The sequence below is a fragment of the Aptenodytes patagonicus genome, chromosome 5 (genome assembly GCF_965638725.1).
Source record: "Aptenodytes patagonicus chromosome 5, bAptPat1.pri.cur, whole genome shotgun sequence".
In the NCBI taxonomy this organism is placed as follows: domain Eukaryota; kingdom Metazoa; phylum Chordata; class Aves; order Sphenisciformes; family Spheniscidae; genus Aptenodytes; species Aptenodytes patagonicus.
The window spans coordinates 55,050,369-55,071,458 of record NC_134953.1 but is presented as its reverse complement, the minus strand read 5'-3'; the positions used below and the strand labels follow the sequence as shown (position 1 = coordinate 55,071,458).

The 21,090-nt window shown below is 39.1% G+C and overlaps 1 protein-coding gene across 3 annotated transcripts in view; it reads right to left on the bottom strand.

Annotated features, from left to right (window-relative positions):
* The window catches only part of SLC44A5 (solute carrier family 44 member 5), a 116,997-nt gene that overhangs the window by 37,787 nt on the left and 58,120 nt on the right, over positions 1-21,090 (bottom strand). For 2 of the 3 annotated variants that reach the window (XM_076339880.1, XM_076339882.1), the window contains exons 2-3: positions 16,054-16,102; positions 6,261-6,334 (exon numbers count right to left, since the gene is read on the bottom strand). In XM_076339880.1, the coding sequence (XP_076195995.1) occupies positions 6,261-6,334; positions 16,054-16,102 (123 nt within the window). The remainder of the gene's footprint in view (positions 1-6,260; positions 6,335-16,053; positions 16,103-21,090) is intronic. The other variant, XM_076339883.1, reaches the window with a different exon arrangement.

Sequence of the window (21,090 nt, the reverse complement as noted above, 5' to 3'; positions counted from 1 at the left end):
GATACGTGCAGTAGAGACAGAACCTATATAAGATCTCAGAGCAGCAGACTGCAAATTTACTGAAACGTTCAGGACAGATGCACAACGTATCTTCAATGCAAATAGTTACAGAGAATCTGTAATGCCACCTTTCACCTGGAATGGTTTTAGGTTATGAGAATGAACCTGCTAGTTCTTTTTAACTTATGTTAGTTTTCCTGTGTTTTGGAGTTCGTGAATTAATCTGCTGCTTGCTATCAAACACTTTCTGAACATTCAGATTAACTGCATTTCAGATTAACCATGGTGTTCTGATGCTCAGAGAAAGCTAAAGTGCTTCACCGGTGTTAAACCCCATTTACTTTTTCACTTACTTATTTCAGTAGCATTACTTAATAGGAACATTTAGGAGGCATCAACTCTCTCTTAGGAATTCCTATAGTCAGTTGGTAACTCATATGTGTACAGGACATTAGAAAGCAGACAGCTCTCTAGTGATTGCAATGAGTCTGTAGGTTATGCCATGTATACTTTCTTCCATCATGACTGACAAGAGGGAGTTTTTCTTTCTACTTTAATATGACCTTGCTTTTCATACAGGTAAAAGTCTGGTCCCAAATGGATCAAGTTCCTATACAGACCTGAAAGACCTTTCAGGCCTTACTTGTATGATGTTAGATGACTCTAATACATCGGTGTTTTCCCAGCCCCCAAATTAGTTTTTTTAAATTAGTTTGGCACATTATTAAAAGGACTCATTTTTCACACTTGACTGTATTTTTTCTTTAACACCAGCAAAACAGGAAGCAGTAGAGATAAGCGCCACCATGGCAGATGCAAAGTACTGACAAGAATTCTGTAGCAAGACTTCTATCTGCTTCATATAGATAATTTGGAAGTAGTTGCTGCTGCCAACAATATCCCTTTCCTAAGTAGCATATTAAACCTAGAATTATTTTTCACTCCTCAGACAAACTTGGGAGAAAGGAGATAAACACTACAACATAATGTTGGTTGGGGTTTTTTTTGCTATCTTAGTCTTATTAAGGATCTTTCCATAAGAAGGGCCCATGTGACCCAGGCTTACTTCCTTCAGCCTGTTTGGGTGGACTAACACAGCCAACAAGAATAAAACTCAGCTCATCAAATGGGCACAGCAGTGTATTCTCCTCACATTCTTTTTAGTTCTAATACAAAGTCTGCTAAAATAGTTCAAAAGGCTCCCTTGGTTTCACTGGGTTTGTATCAATCCTTGGTCTCAAATTTAATCACTCATCTTTTGCTGTGTGTTTCTCAATTATTAGTAAAAATTAGCAGAGTGTAAAAATTAGCAGAGTATAAACAATGGAACACACTGCTCACTTCTGAATAGAATTTCTGTTCAGACTGTACGTGCTTTGCCATTATCGAATTGTCTAAAACTACTCCTGCTTGGCAGTAGTTGTCCTGTGTGCCTAAGGCTTCAGTCACGTTTTTAATAAAACAGTATTATAAAGAATCTACTTTTAAAAAATAGATTTAGCACACTTTGTGAAATTCCATCACTGGGATCAGCTGCTGGGTGGATGGAGGAAGATGCCTCTCAGCTAAATTCCAAAGTGAAACAAAAAATAATTGGGTCTGATTTACAACATACACATTTAGCATTTAATTAACTCTGCAGCAGAAAGAAAAGGGAAATGACCAACAGAAGAGAAAATACACAGCTTCTTTCATTGCCTGTGCCAGGGCTAACCATCAAGATTAATAAACTTAATCCCTGTCACCCTCTTTGCAAACTTAGAGCCATGACAGTGAAAGAATCCATGTGATAAATACACAATTTTTCTGGCCTAGTCAGTGAGGAATAAGTACCTAATTCAACAGTTCTCACTGAGTGAAGAAGGTTATTGCAAGAACTAGCCTGACAGAGCAGCACCATGTTTTGCATGTTGTGCTGCACTATTGGTGACTCACTATCAAGCACTAAATGAAAAGGAATCCAGTCACATAAAATTTTTATTCCAGCATGCTCTGATGCTCATAAGGCTGCAGCCTGAGTGCTGGTACAAACATCTGGGCTAAAAAAGAAAATTAAAGAACAGCTGAACCATATTACACAGTTGACTCAGCCCTCAGAGCAGCAATGTGACATCCTATGACACCGGTATAGCATTTTTGGGAGGCCTGCAGTTATGTCAGTCCTTTTATTGATGTGGAGCCAACACACATGGACAGCATCAAAAATAGCTAATGTCTGTCACTAAATGTCTATCAGATGCACTCCTTTTTTTCTGTGCTCTATGGGCTATGTCAGTGGTTGTAAAGGCTAGAAAGCTCCTTGTCAAGAAGAAAATATGATTAGAATGATGGCATCCTGTGATACGTAAAAATGAACTGCAAATGTGTTTATACTATCTGTCTCATTCCCTCTGCTGTGTATTTTTGAAAGGGCAGTTTTTCATATCATTATTTTGCTTCCATTAAAGGTATATTTTTAATGGTTTTATGTATGGAGAAAATGACCTGCCAAATTGTTCTTATGGCTTTTTAACACAAGCAATTTACTAATGTATTGAAACAGGTAATAGAACACATGACACAGAATTTGTAAATCCATGTTGATAACACTGGTATTGTGTAAGCATCCCTTGGAGCAATACAACAAGAGTTGTTACTTTGAATTAACCTGTCCTTTGGAATGTGAGGCTCTTTTCCAAGATAACTTATTTGCTGCCTTTTATGTGCACTTCTCTGAATTAAAATAATCTTAAATTAAGAGGCTAAACACTTGTAAAGTATTGCCCAGATAAGCCCGGTGTCTCCGAAATAAACATGAAGAGTTAAGGCAGTTTGATAGGAAGGAAAACTACATGGAATGTTAAATTAGCACTATTAGTTCATCTGTAAAGTTAAAAGATTGATAAGAAAGCAAATCATAGAATAACTGTTTCTATTCAGTACAGTCACTCAACAGCAGCCATCACTGAAGCAGAACTAAGAAAGGCTAGTATCAAAAATCATTTGGTTTCATCTTTCAAGGAGAATTGATTACCTTTTACTCAGACTGCATTTCAGCCCCCCTGAAACATAAAAAAAATCTACCCCACTGTTACACAGACACACATATAGCTGAAGCCTATGTGTGCTATACATACAATACTGAGGACAAAATTTGACTCAGATTTTCAGTCATAGCAGTTGTGTGATGAACCTGCATTTATTGCTTACTTCTCAAGCCAAATTAAACAGGGATCTAGAGCAGTATTCACACATATTCAAGAAACTGCGGAAATCTATGGGGTTTTTTTTCCTATAATAAGATGTAATTCATGACTAAGGATTGATTTATAATCTGTTTCCTCTTAATGTGAACTTTGACTCTCATGTATTTTGTACAGGGCTGGCCCCTGGAACTGTACCAAAGCTGATCTCATCTTTTACTTAGAAATAAATTAGAGTAAAAAGAATAGCTGAAGTACAGTACAAGGAAAGATGAAAAGCAGGGACCACGTGCATCTGGATTTGGAGCTGAACTAAATGTTTCTAGATTGAAAATTCAAATCTTCTCTGTAAGAAAGGTAGAAAAAGTCACCAGCTACAAATTCAGTACCTGGTTCCAGGAATAGGTTCTAGTTCTAACCAATATTTCATAAGGTTTGCAAGAGAAGGCTGTTCAGATGCCTTGTGTCCAGTAGGAAACCACTGCATGTGCAGACCAGGGAATATGACCAATTCACTGTCTCACATCACAGTAACTACATTGTCTGAGATTACAGATGTGAAGAAGCGAGGAACTGGTCAGTCCTCTTCTGCTGCTATCTACTTCTGCAACACCTAGCATACAGCGTTCTTTGGAAACTGCACATAGAAAGTTGACATAAAGTTTTAGCCAAAAAATTAAGGAGATTTATATAGTGCTGGAAAGAGAGCCAAGATCTGGCAGCATAAGAATACCATACAGCTAGAAACTGCCAATGCTCTCCTTTCCCTTTGTCCAGGTAGCAGCACTTCAGAATATTGCCTGTCTGCACAGGGGCAGCTCACCAGTCACCAGAGCATTTGTATGCTCAAGAAAACAACAAATGTTCCTCTGATCTGAGTCCAGCTTCTTCAGCTCTGGCTTTGTGTTTGAGAAGTGACAGAAGGAGAGAGCAGAACATCAATGAAGAATCAGTCAATCAGGTAGAAAGAGGAGGACAACAGCACAGACATTAGAGGGATGTCCTTCAGACACGGCATACTCCCAGCACCAAGTGGGAGGCACGGCAGGTCTGCAAGAGCTGTGCACAGTCCAACAGCTACTGTTGCTTCTTAGGACTAATAATTTACCTCCTTTTCTTCAGTCTATTCCAGAGCAGGTTTAGTAACCAGAGATATATATTGCATGTATATTCTGGTAAGTCCCTCTCCAATCTCCTATAACTGGGAGTCGCGTGAATATTTCTGCTCCAAATACTTTCACAAGTCAAATGAACATTAGTGTCGATTTGGATTTAAGCAAAGTGGGAACAATTCAATTATGCCATGAGGGAAAGAAGATGCTTCATTCCATAGCAAAGGAAAGGGCCCACAGGATCCAAACAATAGCCAGAACTGTGATGAGAGAGCACATGCACGATTCTGCATACACAGAATCCAGTAGCGGCAACAAAACAAAGAGATCCTGGACTTGCCTCCACACAGATGCCACTGATGTTAACTTAAGCATCATTCCACATCATTTGTGAAAAAATTGTCAGAGGACTGCATTTCAAGTCAGTCTGAAGCTGACTGTACAATCATGCCATGCAGTACAGTTGGGCACACTCTTCCCGGATCCAATCCCAAAGAGAATCCTATAGCTGCTGTAATCTCTAGAAGCATGGCATAAAATCAAGTACAGCTTGAACAGCTTCTGAATTCACTTTTTTGCTCTGCCCGCTTTTCTTACATTCATAGATCTCAAGTTATCATTCAATTTTGGGAAACAGAGGCTCAAAGCGATTAGATAAGGAAAAAAACAGAGAGTTTTGAAAAGAAATAATTTCTTCCACCTGCAAGCATCATCAGCCATCTGTTACCCTGGTGTTTGCTTCCTAGTGCGGGCTTCGCACTTCCTTGCAAAGGTCCTCCATGCCTCTCTCACTTGCTGGTATATACCATTTGCTTCCTCACTTCTCCGTCTTCCTGAAGACATAAAGGTTCATGATGGGGCAGTAAGTGCAGGTGAATAAGGGAAAGAAAAAATACACACAGAGAATTCCCAGTGCTTGAGAGAGAGAACAGCCTTTTCAGAATGTGTTCAGTGCTCAGCTACTACAGGCAAGGTGAGAGGAGACAGCTCAGCATTGTGGCTTGGGGGATGTTATGCTACCCTACAATTTAGTGGGAGGATAAAGTATTCTCTCAGACAGTTATTGGAATCACCTAGGTTAAAGCAGTCTTGCTTACAGTCATTTTTTCATGCTACAGACAGCAGCTTTTCACATAATGGTTGGGGTTGGAAGGGACCTCTGGAGGTCATCTTGTTCAAAAACCCCTGCTCAGGCAGGGTCATCTAAACAGGCTGCCGAGGACCACATCCACACAGCTTTTGAATATCCCCAAGGATGGAGATTGCACAACTTTTTCTCTCTACAGAACAGAAAATGGTATTACAGGATTATGAAGAAAACTAATGGCTTTTCTTCTGTGTAAGGCAGGGCAAAACAATCTTTTACAAGGAAATTGAAAGAGCTCAGACAGACAGGCAGATACACAATAAACACACTTTTACAGCATCGTTTGTCCTTTCACACACAGGCATTCATACAATTCTCTCTCACAAACAAAATAAAATGGCTATTATTAATGAATATCCTGATGTGCAAACAACTCTGGGTCCCACAATAAATGAAGTAATTTCTCTTACTTCTCCTTTTACGGCTCACATAGGTTCTTTCAGTAATATTTTACAGAACAAAAAGCCTCTTAAAACCAAAGTGTTTATCTCTAACTTTTGCTGTCAGATTAATGACAAATAAGTGATTTTTTCTACCACAGTTACTTTATGATAGCAAAATTATCAAACCATGTCATTTTTACTTGAACACACTTAATTTTGAATTTTTCATCAGTAAACACATGGTTTTGAACTTCTCCCTAATTACAATAGGCACTGAATGTTAATTGATTATTTGTTTCTAGGCAAGGCATTGCTTATTGATTGGAAAGCTTTACGTAGATACAAGCAAAAGGGACACCTCAGTTAAAAATTCTAACATTCACGAAGTTGCTTCCCCTGTGTATGAGAAAGCACTACCAGTCCTGCGTTTACTTACCCACAATTCCTAATGCAATGTAACCCAGAATGACGACTATGAAGATCACACAGCAAATAATGTCTGTACAGTGCCTAAGGACAGAAAGAAACACTTTTTAAAAATAAGGTGTCTAATATGACCCTTTGAAAACACCGAGTGTCATAGGGTATTTTAACATCAGAATAAGATGTCTGCATCCGCACTTAGCAGAAGTCTTACTCACAAAATCACGTTTGAGGCGTAAGGCTGCCATTTGCACCAAGACCAGCAAATAAATGCATATGCCTTTTGCATTGTAGACAGCAATAAAAACATATTGAGGACTAGGTTTCAATATTCTTAAAACAAGTAATACCTTACAACACTGAATCCATGAGATCACTTATGGTATAAGCCACTACAGGACATCTAGCTCAGCATGTCCCTAAAGCTGGTATCAAATATTGCAAACAATGTGATGAAAGAAAGATTCAGCACAACTTAGCTGTATTATAAATAGCTTATGAATGGAAAAACAACAGTGTGAAATGAAAAAAAGCCTATATGCAACTATCCCTGATCTCTGCACAAAATTCTGACTCAGCTGCTTGACCTCATTTAATGCAATCAAAATATGCTCTACGGAGAGGACAAAAAAACCCCATCATTGTGGAAAGCCATACCCTCTTTTACGGACAAGCAATCAAAGAACAGCACTCTCCAGTCTGAAAACTGAGTCAGTGAGTAAACTGTGAGTATTCAATTAAATTAGTCTTCTACTTATTGGCCTGCATATTAAGTTCATGCAGGCAGAGGACTGGAGGTGTGGACCACTAGACCAATTTTTCCTCCAGTGTCTGACCTTGATCAGAGCAGTGTAATTAACATGAAGTACGACACTCCCAAGCGAGCAGGAGAAGGTCAGTACGCACTTGTGGAGACCATCGACTCGGAGGGCTCTGGCTGGGGTAAGCAGCTCTCCCCTTCACAAGTCAACTTCACAAGCCCTTGTTTCTAAAGATGCGTGGAAGCAAAATAGTTACCGTCTCACAGGCCTTTGCAGGCCTCACTGGTTAAGAAACATCTCCAGCTAATGGTCTCACCAGGATTTAATTAACAAAGGAGTGAATTACTCATAAAAGGGTGTGCTGCCTAGAGCCTCCTTATCTGAAGGATTTCAATCGATGTTATTTACCATGTTCTGCTTATCTGACACAGTTTTGGTGAAGAATGGGTTGTATAACCTAAAGGTGTATGAATTGTAACCACCCCATTTGGGCAGGGTTCATGTTCGCAGAGCCTGTCGGTGCTGCTCCGGGCTGTCCCCACAGCTGTAGTAACAAATTGCTGCTGTTCTGACCTGATCCAAATCCTGTTCTGCTTTTCCGTGACAGATGAGTGAGCAATCATCACCCCAGGAAAGCTAACGTGTGCTTCAAGTTAAAGTAAAGGACGACCTTCATAAAATGAGCGATGTTCATCTCCGCTTGTGAGTCCATGCAAGGAGCCAAGTGGATGCAAGCTGAATCTTGCCAGTAAAAGAAATCTTAGAATCCAAACTCCAACTGACACAGTCATTTTTAGCATCTACCATTCTTTCCATTTTCCAATCTATGTTTCCTCTTACAGAGAACAGTTATTCTTTAGCATAAAGAAGATAAAGATGACAGATCTTTTTTAAACAGTTGGAGAACCTGAAAAGTGTTTCCAGGTGTGGAAAAGGAATGAAAAATCCTGTCCACTTCTCTAGAGAGACACAGTTTTAACATCTCACTGAAATAAATTTTTAGTGAGGCCAAGGTGGTACAGGATTCAAGGTCAATATGACAGTAATCTAAGAACAGACAACTGCTTAAAGTAGAAGCAGCGATGCTAAAACAATGCTGCTCGTTTTCCCAGCCTCCATTCAGAAGCAGTTCTGACACTGCTCAAGCTTGGCTCTCACCCCATCAGAGCCGTTTTTAAGAGGTACAGTATTTAATTCAAGATGTCTCAGGAGAAATATGGCACCATAAATACTTTAATTACAACTCCTATAAGTCTCAAAAACCTCTTCCAGTCCAATTCTCACAGGTCTCATTTTACGATACCTACATGTAATTAAAGGTTACACCCGTTTGTGCTAATGCTTCCTTTTAAAGTTTTGCAGAGCCACCACGAAGAAGTATCTGTAAACACTTTACCAGAATGCAGGATTTTCTGTTCTTTGCAATACACAAACTTCTGTACAGTACCTAGTAAAACTCACTGTTGCCAAGTATTGCTGTCATACAAATATTTTTAAAATATGTAAGAAGTACATAAATCCTCTTTTGGGTGGCTTCTAGAAAATTTTGAAACAGTTCATACGGACTAATTGTTGTTCATATAAAATAATTGCTTATTTTACTAGATACTATGGGTGAAACCCTGGCTCCATTTAACATCGTTGTTAGCTCAAGTAGCTCACTTTCAGTGAGATCATAATATTACCTCATAAATACAAGGCTCCACAGGAGAGGAAAAAAAATGTAAAACATCTTAAATGAATAAATTAAAATAACTCCGTAAAGATACAATGTGAAGATTCTGGGATTTTCCAAAGTTGCAGGAACTGGAACAATGGGAATTACTTCTTCCTAAGCAGGAGATATTGGAAGCCCATGCTTATTACTGAAACCTAATCAGAAATTATCCAGCCATGCTTTGACTGAAAACAGATTTGATATGAATTTTTTCAAACTAAGAAGGCAATCTGTTATGGCAAATCTGCTTTTTCAGTTTGTTTCAGGCTAATGAGGCAGAGCAAAATCACTCAGGAGATTGAACTGTTAAACTGAACCCTAAGGAAGATGGATTAATGGAAATATGATTATGAGAATAGGAACAGAGAACACTGCTTATCATATGGGCTCTATAATCTTTCTTACAGATAGCGCTATCATACTTTTACATAATAATTATGTGTAAACATTCAAAGATTAATGAGAAAAAGCACTTTACATTTCTTATGGTATAGATGACAAAAAAATTAAAAATGCTTTTGCTAATAGCCAGTATTGGAAATTTTGATATTTTTTGGTACTTTTTAGATAACCAACTTCCATAATCTGAACCAAAACACAGTGAGTCCATGTATTTGAACACAGGAGTTTCCATAGAGATAAACTGCTGATAAAACCATCAGATTCATCATTTTCAGGTGACGTAATAAAAGACCTTCATTTGGTTAAGTGCACGGTTCAGGCTCCAACATCACATTTTACTGCTTACTACTGTCATTTGGCTTAATCTATGGAGCCTGATTTGCCTTCCACCGTCTCTCAGAAACATACTGGCTTCTTGGTTCCTCTTGCTGTGTTACATGTGGCAGTGCATGCAAACAATACTTTGTGCATGTGTAATGGCATCCTAGCAAATAAATGAATGCAAAGATAAAATCATCCACACAGAGTATTAGCGCATAAAAGCCATTTATTCACTGACAGTTCATGCACTTAATCATTAATGACTGACTAGAACCTCCCTCTGTTTGGCAGTTTCATGCCCAACCTGTCACAAGTGCAATTTCGCCCAAGATGCTGCACGAGCAAGAAACTACGATGTTTATTAGTTAAACAGCACTAGCAGTGTATTAGCACCTACAAATAGTCTTGAGCCCAGCACTGTGCAACCACAGAGCAAAACGAGGCTCAAGATGTTCACAGTGTGAGTTTCAGGTTACCACTTTCAACTCTGCTGACACATTAAGGTGACCACTAATGTCCTCACTTCTGAGTTCCTCCTCCCTGCTTGACTAACAGCTTGTGTTTTGAGACTTCCCTAAATCACGTTGTGTCAAGGTGATGTTATACTATGCCATACAATGCCATGAATAGCTCTGAAGACCCATTTCTTCACTGGGGCTGAACTGAGAAGCGAGATCTGCTGTACAAATGGGTATTTCTATCAGCACATGAGGGCATCATCCTGCACAGCTGAATAAATGTGCAAGGCGCCCATAAACTAAATGTTTGCAGAGAAAGTTCCTTTCAAAATCCCCCATGAATTACCACTTCTACTGTGGAGGCCAAAACTACACAAAAAAAGATATTTATACAAGTTTTCACCACAAGCTGTTTTCCATTAACTTAAATTCTGCATTTTCTTAATGAGTACGACTGATCTGCACTGACCTGCATGGATTTACTAATTTGATGTGTCTTAGTTACAGGCACAATGCTCAAGGAAGTATTGTTTAATTCTGGAAAACTCAAGTTTCAATATCTGCAAATGAGCAACATCTGTAGACACTGTATGCCCCAAACCAGAAACACGAAACAAGAACAACAAAGAAAAATGTAGGCTTCCCCACTCATATTAGTGAGTGTATGGCACATTATGTTGATATAGACAACAACACGTAATAAAACATATATGGACCAATAAAATACCAGTAGCAAGAAAAATAATTTAATATTCTACCAACATTTATCTATGGTAGACTCTTAGTGTAACCTAAGTAACATCTTTGGCAGGCTATTTAGTTTAAAAAGCACAAAGGATTATTTCAATATTGACCACAGTATCAAGTGATGTGCCATCATAGATATCACAGATATCTATGAGTGACACCATCTGTATTTGTGAGAAGGTGAAGTTTGTATTGCTAGTTAAGGTCAGGAATTTTTATTAGGTTTTTTCAAACTCTTAAAGAACGGTTATGGAAATTTACTGATATTCAATTTGTGTGAGAACCCATTAACTACATTTTCTAATCACAGAGGAGGTGGTGATCTTTGTCTTAACAAGAACACTGAATTTCTAGAAAGATGTTGAACAACTAAAGATAGTCCAGGAGGTGTCAGGAGTTTTTAAACATAACAAGGAAAAAAAATCTACAATGTGTCTAACCAGCAAGAGGAATATGAGAAAAACCCAAGAAACTACATAGAAGAGGGAGAAAAATAACAAGGGGCAAGGGAAAGAGTTAAGACAAACTCCGTGAAATTGAAGGTAAGTCGAAGTGTGATTTACTAATTTGATTTTGCCAAAGCAGTTTAGAAAAATATGCTATGATTACACTGACTGTATAAATTCTCTTACTGGAATTCAGAGAAAATCTAAATGGAGGAAGACAGTTTATTTTATACCCAAAGTAGTATAATTGCATTAAGAAAAAGAAGAACTTCCCCACCTGTATGATGGTACCTGACTGATTTATCCAGAAACATATTTAAGATATCTTATGATGATGTTGGTGGAAGAAATGCTTTTTTATTCTTAAAGAAGCATAACACATGCTATCTAAATTCCTTACGAATCCTTAACTTCACAAGCCTTCCCCAAAACATTCCCCCCTTCATCTGGCATTGGCATGAAATACTAAGACCATTCAAGAGCCCCCCCTCTCAGGTGACAAATCTTCCTGAAGTCCAGTATGAGAGACCATTTCAATGCCAATGGGAGAGAGACAGAGAGACAGACAGACAGCTTTAACATTGTGACACTAGACAACTGTTCGTACATTCAGAAACTGAGAGGTGCCCAACTTACTCAGTTCCTAGGGGTGAGCCTCTGGGGGCAGGGAAAGATGGCTTGGAGGAAATTTCTGCCTTTCAGGAATCAGAGATAGCTTAGACTTAAAATACGATGTGCTAGATTTTGTCTCATATGAATTCAGTTACACTGATCATCGGATCTGGTGTGAGGATGGTATACATCTCCAGCTCAGACTGACAGGGAACACCAGGAGTTTCTATTTTCCTCTAGAAAGTTGTCTACCAGAACTCCTGCTACATCATTTTAGGCTGAGAAATTGCAGAGCTACTGCTTCACCCTGTATCCACCAAGTGAGTAAGCTTACAATATATAAAGCCTAACACGTATTTTCTGGTAGTAATGCACACAGATGAACATAACAACATCCCTAAAGTATCACTTAAATTCATTCCTATACACAGCACATACAAAGTCTCACTGGCAGTATCATAAAGATACTTCTCAAATTAGGATCAACTCCCTAAACAAACATTCCATTTATTTCTAAAATTATTAGCTTTCAGAAAGGAAAAGAAGAAATAAATCTTGCATAGGTGAGAACAGTGTGCGGGTTCAAGTGAGAGTACCACAAGGCTGCAGTGTTCTTCTCTGTCATAAATTTTATGCTGAGAAATATAAAATTGATAAATAACTTGTGGTTCTCTAACTTATTCTTCTCACTAAGGATAGTAAATGCTAGTTTAGAACTTATTCTCTATGTTACACTTACATCTGGAAAAACACTGATGAATTGCCCATGATTTCTTAGATGCTTTCTGAGCAACTTCACTCTTCTTGTAAACTACTGAACCTTCTAAGAGGTAACAGACATGCTTTCATCTGCAGCACTGACTATTAAGTGAAGTCAAGCCAGATTATTCTGGCAGGTGGCTTTGTAACAAAGAAGTATGTTTCAGAACTACTTTTAAGTTAGATACAATCCACTTTTTCAATGCATATTTCCGCTGTACACTAATGTTTCTGTGGAGAACAAAGGCAGACAGTCTTGAACGGTGCACAATGAGAATAGAAAAAACTGAAAGGACTGCAGTATGTAGTCATACCAATAAAAGACATCATTTTGATAACATCATTTTGGATTTTCATGAGTTGGTTGGCTCAGAGTCAATCAACACAGTCATTGCATTTTAATCCTTTTTAATAGAATCATAGAATAGTTTGGGTTGGAAGGGACCTCTAACAGTCATCTAGTCCAACACCCCTGCCGTGGGCAGGGATGTCTTCAACTAGATCAGGTTGCTCAGAGCCCCGTCCAACCTGACCTTGAATGTTTCCAGGGATGGGGCATCCATCACCTCTCTGGGCAACCTGTGCCAGTGTTTCACCACACTCAGCGTAAAAAATTTCTTCCTTATATCTAGTCTCAATCTACCCCCCTTTAGTTTAAAGCCATTCCCCCTTGTCCTGTCACAACAGGACCTGCTAAAAAGTTTGCCGCCATCTTTTTTATAAGCCCCCTTTAAGTACTGATAAGCTGCAATAAGGTCTCCCCAAAGTCTTCTCTTCTCTAGGCTGAACAACCCCAACTCTCTCAGCCTTTCTTCATAGGAGAGGTGTTCCATCCCCCTGATCATTTTTATGACCCTCCTCTGGACCTGCTCCAACAGGTCCATGTCTTTCCTGTGCTGAGGGCTCCAGAGCTGGACACAGTACTCCAGGTGGGGTCTCACCAGAGCAGAGTAGAGGGGCAGAATCACCTCCCTCGACCTGCTGGCCACGCTTCTTGTGATGCAGCCCAGGATACGATTGGCCTTCTGGGCTGCGAGCGCACATTGCCGGCTCATGTCCAGCTTTTCATCCACCAGTACCCCCAAGTCCTTCTCAGCAGGGCTGCTCTCAATCCCTTCATCCCCCAGCCTGTATTGATACCAGGGGTTGCCCCGACCCAGGTGCAGGACCTTGCACTTGGCCTTGTTCAACCTCATGAGGCTCACTCAGGCCCACTTCTCGAGCTTGTCCAGGTCCCTCTGGATGGCATCCCGTCCCTCTGGCGTGTCAACTGCACCACTCAGCTTGGTGTCATCTGCAAACCTGCTGAGGGTGCGCTCGATCCCACTGTCTATGTCATTGATGAAGATACTAAACAGTACCGGTCCCAGTACGGAACTCTGTTTGCATGAAATATACCAAACTCCACACACAACCCCCTTGAGAATGATGGTACGAGCAAAGCATTATACACATTGCCTTGTTGAACACTTCTTTTACCCACCACTGTTCAACACTTTAACCACTGGCAACAGCTCTATTCTATTAAAAAAAAAGAGAAAGTTCAGATAACTGAATCTCCTTGCAAAGGATCCATCCGACAAAAGTGTGGGAGTAATCCATTCTTTAATAGACATTAATAGACCATTGTTAAGACTTGGCTTTCTGTTTCTCAGTTTTTCAGGCTTTTAGTGGTTTGGGGGATAGCTTGGTGCTCAACAACTTCAAAACATCATTTCTACTCTACAGCACCTCCAAAAATGCATCAGCTTCAGCAGTCACGATGATGGGATGTGACCTTTTCCAGCTGTCTCTGTACCTTTCCATGCAGATATGTACAATTTGCAGCCTATCTCCCTAGAAGCCCATCCTCTCCATTTTTCAGAAATGAAGACAAACTTCTTCCCTGACCAGTGAAAACTGAAAATGAAATCAAGAGCAGGACAACTTATTTTATCAGCAGAAAGCAAAGATAGGTGTTTCACCCACCCACACTGTACACAGAGTTATGCCAGTTATGGCAAGGCATACAAACAGCTCTGGCCCCACCCACATATTCATTACTAGCACTCATTTGTCTGGACAAAAATGTATGCTTTCAGCTTTCTAGTATCTCTTCTCCTACAGAAAAGTGGGAAGCCCCAAAGTCAGAAACAAATTCAGGGGAGGTGCCCATTTCCTCCTGTTGAACTCTTTGGAGTATCTTCTGAGAAGGCATTTTGTTCATAGGAACTACATAGTCTTTATTTGCTTGAAAGACTGTGGTTTCTTAATCATTTAATCTTAGTAATTGGAAAAATGAATTAAAAAACCCCAGTTCATTCATTGTCTTTAAAAAAAATTAATAATAATCTTAAACTACTTCAAGGGCACGTCTACAGTGTACTGCACAGTGCTACACTGATGACCCCAAAAGGTCAGGCAAGTCATTTGGGTATCTTGCAGAAAGGGTAGGTTGAATCTAAATCAAAGTGCACCTCATTGCAAAGTATGCTCAATAAGCATCAATGCAGCTATCGTTGCCTTATGGTCTACTGTACAATGAAGCCATACCCTTAATGTTTAGGGAACTGATCTTTTATATTGTTCCCAACAATACTATCTCACTAAAGCATTATAAAATGCACTGAATGTATGTGCTATAATAGTGTTGCATTGTATTCATTTGGCTGTGTTTTTAAGAAGCTGCTGTGGAATGTACAATTAGAATAGCACATACATACCTGGAATTGCAGAAGCTGTCACAGCAACTACACAGATGTAACAGCAAGCCACAATGCAAAAACAGTTTTTACTAACTGTATCACACAGTAGCAGTAAAAACAAGAGAAGTCCTCCTGGCATACCATCACCAGAGTTTCACCACCCCTTGTGCACATGAGAGAAAGGTACAGTAATAGACTGCTCAAAAGTACCATTAAATTGCAACATTTTAGGATCCAACTCTGCAGTCCACAGTGCCATAGGTAGTCTCACTCACTTCAGAGACACTTTTCACGCATGTAAAAACTGTTCACTCAAGTAAGGGTTTCGGGGCTGAGTCACTCCAGCAGCCAGCCACATCACTGACAGTACTTTACTGCTGTTACTGTTCAAGCACTACCTATTTTCTGCCAGGGATTTACCCTGCTGGCCAGACACAGTACCAATGTGGCCCATTTGTACAACCCAGGCCATACTCTGGAGAGAACTAAATAAATCCCTTGATGTGGTGACTATGGGAGCAGGAAAACCAGCTGCAAACTGAAGAATAGAGTGTGCCAGGGTTCCAGTCCTGTGCTGTATGGAAACAAGACAGACTGCATCACATGGCCGTGGCACCCCAGAACATTACAACACCTCAAATGGTCCTACTTGTATCAGCGCAAGGTAAGACAGCAGGTACTAGACAATATGAGGCATACAGAATTGGCATTCAAATTGAAAGAACTTAAGAGCACACAGTTAAATATTCCCCAGTAATCATACTTCCTCAAGGGTGGTAAGGATTGTCTTCTAGATTTAAAAGTATTGCAGAATCAAATCACAAGTTTTGTTAACAAAATTTTTTATCCCGTTCACTGCAAAACCAAAAGAATTAAATAGAATGAGTTAAGATATTTACCTGTTATGAATAGGTCCTCTGAACTTTGGGTCAAATTTCCTTGGTTCACCTGCATTTAAAATAAAACAGTATAAAAATATGCCCTTATTTAAAATAGAATCTATAGAGAGGGGGGTGTTAACAGCAGTCTTTGAAGAACGTCTTCCATCTATTCCTGTTTAATCAGTTCTGTTAAAATCATTTCATGCAGGCAATATCAGTAATTCACCAATACAATTACCTAGTTTTTGTAGATGAGATCAAAGCTTTTTTCTTCTAGCTTAAAAACTTTGAGGGCCTCTCATTTACCACACAATAAATTACCTTTAATGTACATCCTATCACTACACCTATGCACAGTGTTCACAGTAGAAAGTTGCTGATATTTGAGAGATAAGGATTACATCTCACAGTCACATGCTAAGGGTGTTTGGCAGCAAGTGAGTGAACCTACCTCTCTGGAGCTACAGGCTAAGCCCTTCTGATTTTTCTCTAAAAGAACAGTTTGGAGTCATGTCTGTACTTAATGTTACACTTACAATCTTGCAGACTTATTCTTATTTCCCACTGCTGTGGTTACAGGACTTTATAGACACAGAGTTGCAGGTTTGCCCTTTTTGCATTGGGCTTATCAGATGAAAAAGCATGGCTGGAGACTGCAGAAATTCAGTGCTGACCTTGCTCTACGCAACCCTGCACAGGCAGTGTAACTGCACTAGCTTCTCCAAAGCCAGAGATGACGTACAGCGTTGCAAAGCAGGCAGAAGAGCACGTGTTTCATGCATCTTCTCTAACTCTCAAGTAGATGCACCCACCACATATCCCAGTGTAGGAAGCAGAGCAGGTTTGAAAGTTATAGTTATGCATACATCCCTGAACGTGGTTGTTGCTTTATATGAATCTCAGAATGACTAGAAGGTCAAGTCAGGTCCCTCGTAGAAACAAGCAGTAACATCTGGCTAGAGTTTACAGATGGAAGGAGTCAAACGTGATACATTTTTTTCACGTGGCTATTGTGGTTAGCATAGTTCCAATTGATTCACTCTACACATAAGCAAACTGTATTAAGAAACTGCCAAATACTAACCCACCAATCTGTGCTTCAAATGTGGACTTGAATAAGATGAATTACAGTATGATTTCACTTGGGAAAGAGTAACAAAAATTTATGGTAGAATTTAAATTTTCAAGTTTCAAGCTACTGTATGAAGAGAAAGAAGCAGTCCCTCATTCAACAGACCAGGATTTGGATTCTTCCTTTTGAAGCTAGCTATTCAGCTTTATGCGATATTTTTTAAGTTCGGTAATTATGGAGATTTACTGAACCAAACTTCGTGCAATGAAAAATTACTTCATTCAAATGTCAACGCTGCACTACAAATTACTGTTTCAGAGTGCTTTCTCACTGCCTTCTTACGGATGTCCTCTTCTGAATATACCTGATATTAAAGGGTGTTACCAGCCTAAGCTTTCCCCTGCCCACAGAAAAAGTACTTATTTTCTTCAATTAGAGAAGAATTCAGCAACTTCTCAAAAGCAGAATTTACTTATTAACTAAATGCCAGACTTTGTTCTTGGTTTATATCAGAAAAACCTTATCAAAATACACACCGACCAGTACAATAAACACAGCAGATAATAAAATTCTATTTGCCCTTCATCTGAGGTGTTCAGGTCCACCTTACCAAGCTCCTAAAACAAAAGGTAAAACTTGGGAAAGCTAAAACTTTGAAGGAGTGATGTGTGACAGTAATGCTGGGGAGTGGAAGATAGAAGTTATGCTGTTACACGGGTACTACGGGAACCCGCTATGGTCCAGAAAGAGAGCGTACCATATACAATACCTAATGCTGGGCCAAAACCTGTATTTTGAAGAACATTTTTGTACAGCAATTTCTACAGAATAAGTACTTCTACAAAATAATTTATCTCCAGAACAATTCAGTCTGTAACGTTACTCCCCATTGACAAGTTCTGGCCATAAGGAATACCGAAGCGAGCCTTTGTTCATTGCTCATACCAGACCCAAATTTAGCATGTAAGAACAGCCACGCCAGATCACAAGAAAGATCCATTGAACCCATACCCTGTATCTAACAAGGGGCCATAGTGAATACCTGAGGAGAAATGCAAAATCAAGGCAAACATAGTGGTATTTCCCTAAAATTGAGATTACAGAGATTTGCAACTGCACTTTTCTGAACCAAAGGTACTGACTTTGTATTTAATAGTTGTAGGTGAATGTCTTTCTCATTCATTTCATAAATCTCTATTTAACTTGCATACACTTTAACAATCTGCAATGCCCTACATCACGGAGTACTACAGGTTAATGAAACATTGAAGTACTACCTGCTTTTGTCTGTTTTAAGCTTGCCATCAGTCAGCTCATACCTGTATGGCAGCATGGCATGCTACTAATAATTTTACAGGTTATTATATTCCTCTTCACTTGTCTACCTTCAAGAGTCCTAGTCTGTTCAATTGTTTCTCGTACATAAGCCATTCCACACTTTTGGTCATGCTTATATTCCTTTTCTGTACCTTTTTCAGTGCTACTATATATCACTGGAAGAGGAAGGGCCAGAACTGCACAGGATATTCACCACAAATATTGGCTGTGATATATACAATCATATAATAACTTTTTCTATTTGATCTCAGACCATTGCTAATAATTCTTTCTTACAGTCTACTTGCTTTTGGGGGCAAACACTTTCACTGAATCATCCATTAAGACCCCAAGTTCTCACTCTTGAAAGTTAGTAGCTAGCTCAATCTCACTACTGGAGGAACCTGCTCTCCAAAGGTATTCAGTATTTTCCTTAACAATTTGAACAATGAAGTAGAATGTACGCTTTGAAACTGTGCAGGTGACAAGTGTTAAAATACTTCTGGAGACAGAATCAAAGGGATTTTGATAAACAATTTAACAATTCAAAGTGATTTTCATAAATTGACAAAAGTTATAAAGACAAACACTATTCACAAATCCATAGAGAATAATTGCTTTCAACAACACTGATGAGAAGAACCCTAAAGGATTATGGCAGACTACGAACAGAGAATGAGTCAGCAAAGCAATGTCTTTGCAAAAAAAAAGCACAACTCATTCAAGAAGTGTGAGTACGACTGGTGAAGTCACTGTTCCTTGTGCTTGGGACATGTAAGGCCTCAGCTGAAAAACTATTTCTAGATCATGGCACTAGAATTTCAGAAGATACAAAAAAACCTGGAGAGAGTAGAAGGACTGATTAAAAAGAAGACACTAAGAGGTTTACAAAAAGCTGTAAATGAATGCAAACTTCAATGACTGTGATTAAGGGAAGGAGCACAAAACAACGGTCTTCAAATACCATATAAAAACAACAGTGATCAGTTGTTCTCAGCTTCCGCTATCAGAGAAAGAAGCTAACTTCATTTACAGCAAAGATGGTTTAGATTAGGCATTAGGAAACCTTTCAGAACACATGGGCTGGAACACATACACTGGAACAGGCTTTCCAAGCATACTTCTGAATTTTCCTCACCCTAAGCTTTTAAGAATGGATTAGACAAATACCTGTTGGGTAGGGAATAGGAAAATGTGCCATGTCTCAGCACAAAGACAGCCAAATGGATCTCTTGAAGTCCATCTAGCCCATTGCTGTAATTGTCTGGTTACAGCCAGCTAAGACCTAGCGCGCCCCAAATGTATTTTAATGTGCTTGTTCGTATTTATCTTTTCTCACACGTTATGCATTGTTCACTTTCCAGATAGAAAGGATTGATTTCTGATCTCCTTGGTATGGCAACAAGCTAGATTTTCAAAAACACAATAGACTTTCAGCAGGGAAGCCACACACTTATATTTTGCTTCTAGATGTTTCTCCAGTCAGTCTGTGTTGCACTGAGAAAGCCTGTTGACAGGGGCAATCTCCTGAGCTTCCAGAACGTCTCCATTAAGCATAATGGTTTTATAATGTAACCAGTTGGGGAAGATGTAATGTGTTTCCACAAGCGTCCTCCTTTCCATAATAAGATCATTATTAAGAGAGTGTCCATCATTGTAAACAGCTCAAGTTTTGTTATTTATGTCATACCTGTGTGCTTCTGAAATGGAACAAAGAAAATGCATGTCAAAAGATACATGTATTTATGGAGCATATTCAAGTGTAGTAGGTGAACTCCACAATACTGCTACAATAAAAACTAATACCCACTAATTAATAGACAAGAAAATAAAAACAGACAAAGCACTCCAGAAAACGAGCTCTGATACAAATGGAGACCTTCATCTCCATCAGGCAAGCAGAGGGATGCTGTGAGATAGTAACAGTCATTAACAGCAGTAAAATTATTGCAGTACTGCAAACTTCTTCCAAGAACTGTTCCTCACTGCCAGCAGTCAGTACGCTTATCATGGCACACAGTGCAGTGCAACACTGCTCAAACTGTCTTCCTCTGTCACTTAGCTCTTGATATAAATCCATTACAGAATATGGCAGTTTACATAGGAAAAGATAACTATATTCTCAGTCAAAAATACACTAAAATTCACTGACAGAAGTAGTCTGTAGCATTACTGGAATATTCCTTACCAAAACATATGACACAGCAACTGTGATCGTAGTTTCATGGAACAACAGAAAAAAGAAAAATGCTGTTTGTTTCATTCTCATTTTTCCAAATTAGGTACCAAATTCCCTATTTAATTACTACCATTCTTTAAAAACTGAGAAGATTCTTTGGGGGTGAGGTGGGAATTATTTATGTTATTAGTATTTACTTAGCTCCTGGTAAAAGCAAAATACTTCCTTAGCTATAAAAGCCCAAACATATTTAGAAAGCAAATTCCAAGCTTCAGGAGTTTGGTAGGCATAAGGAAGAAGCAGCAGTGTGGGATAATGACTGTCATTTTTTTGCTAGGATTAAAAACTGAGATGATATTCACTCTTTGCAGATGAGAGAGATCTAGTTCACAGGCTGCTTTATAATAGAAAACCTTTGTATGTTGAATTATAATATCACTACAAGAAATATTTCACAGGATAGTTCATTTACCAATTCTGACTCCAA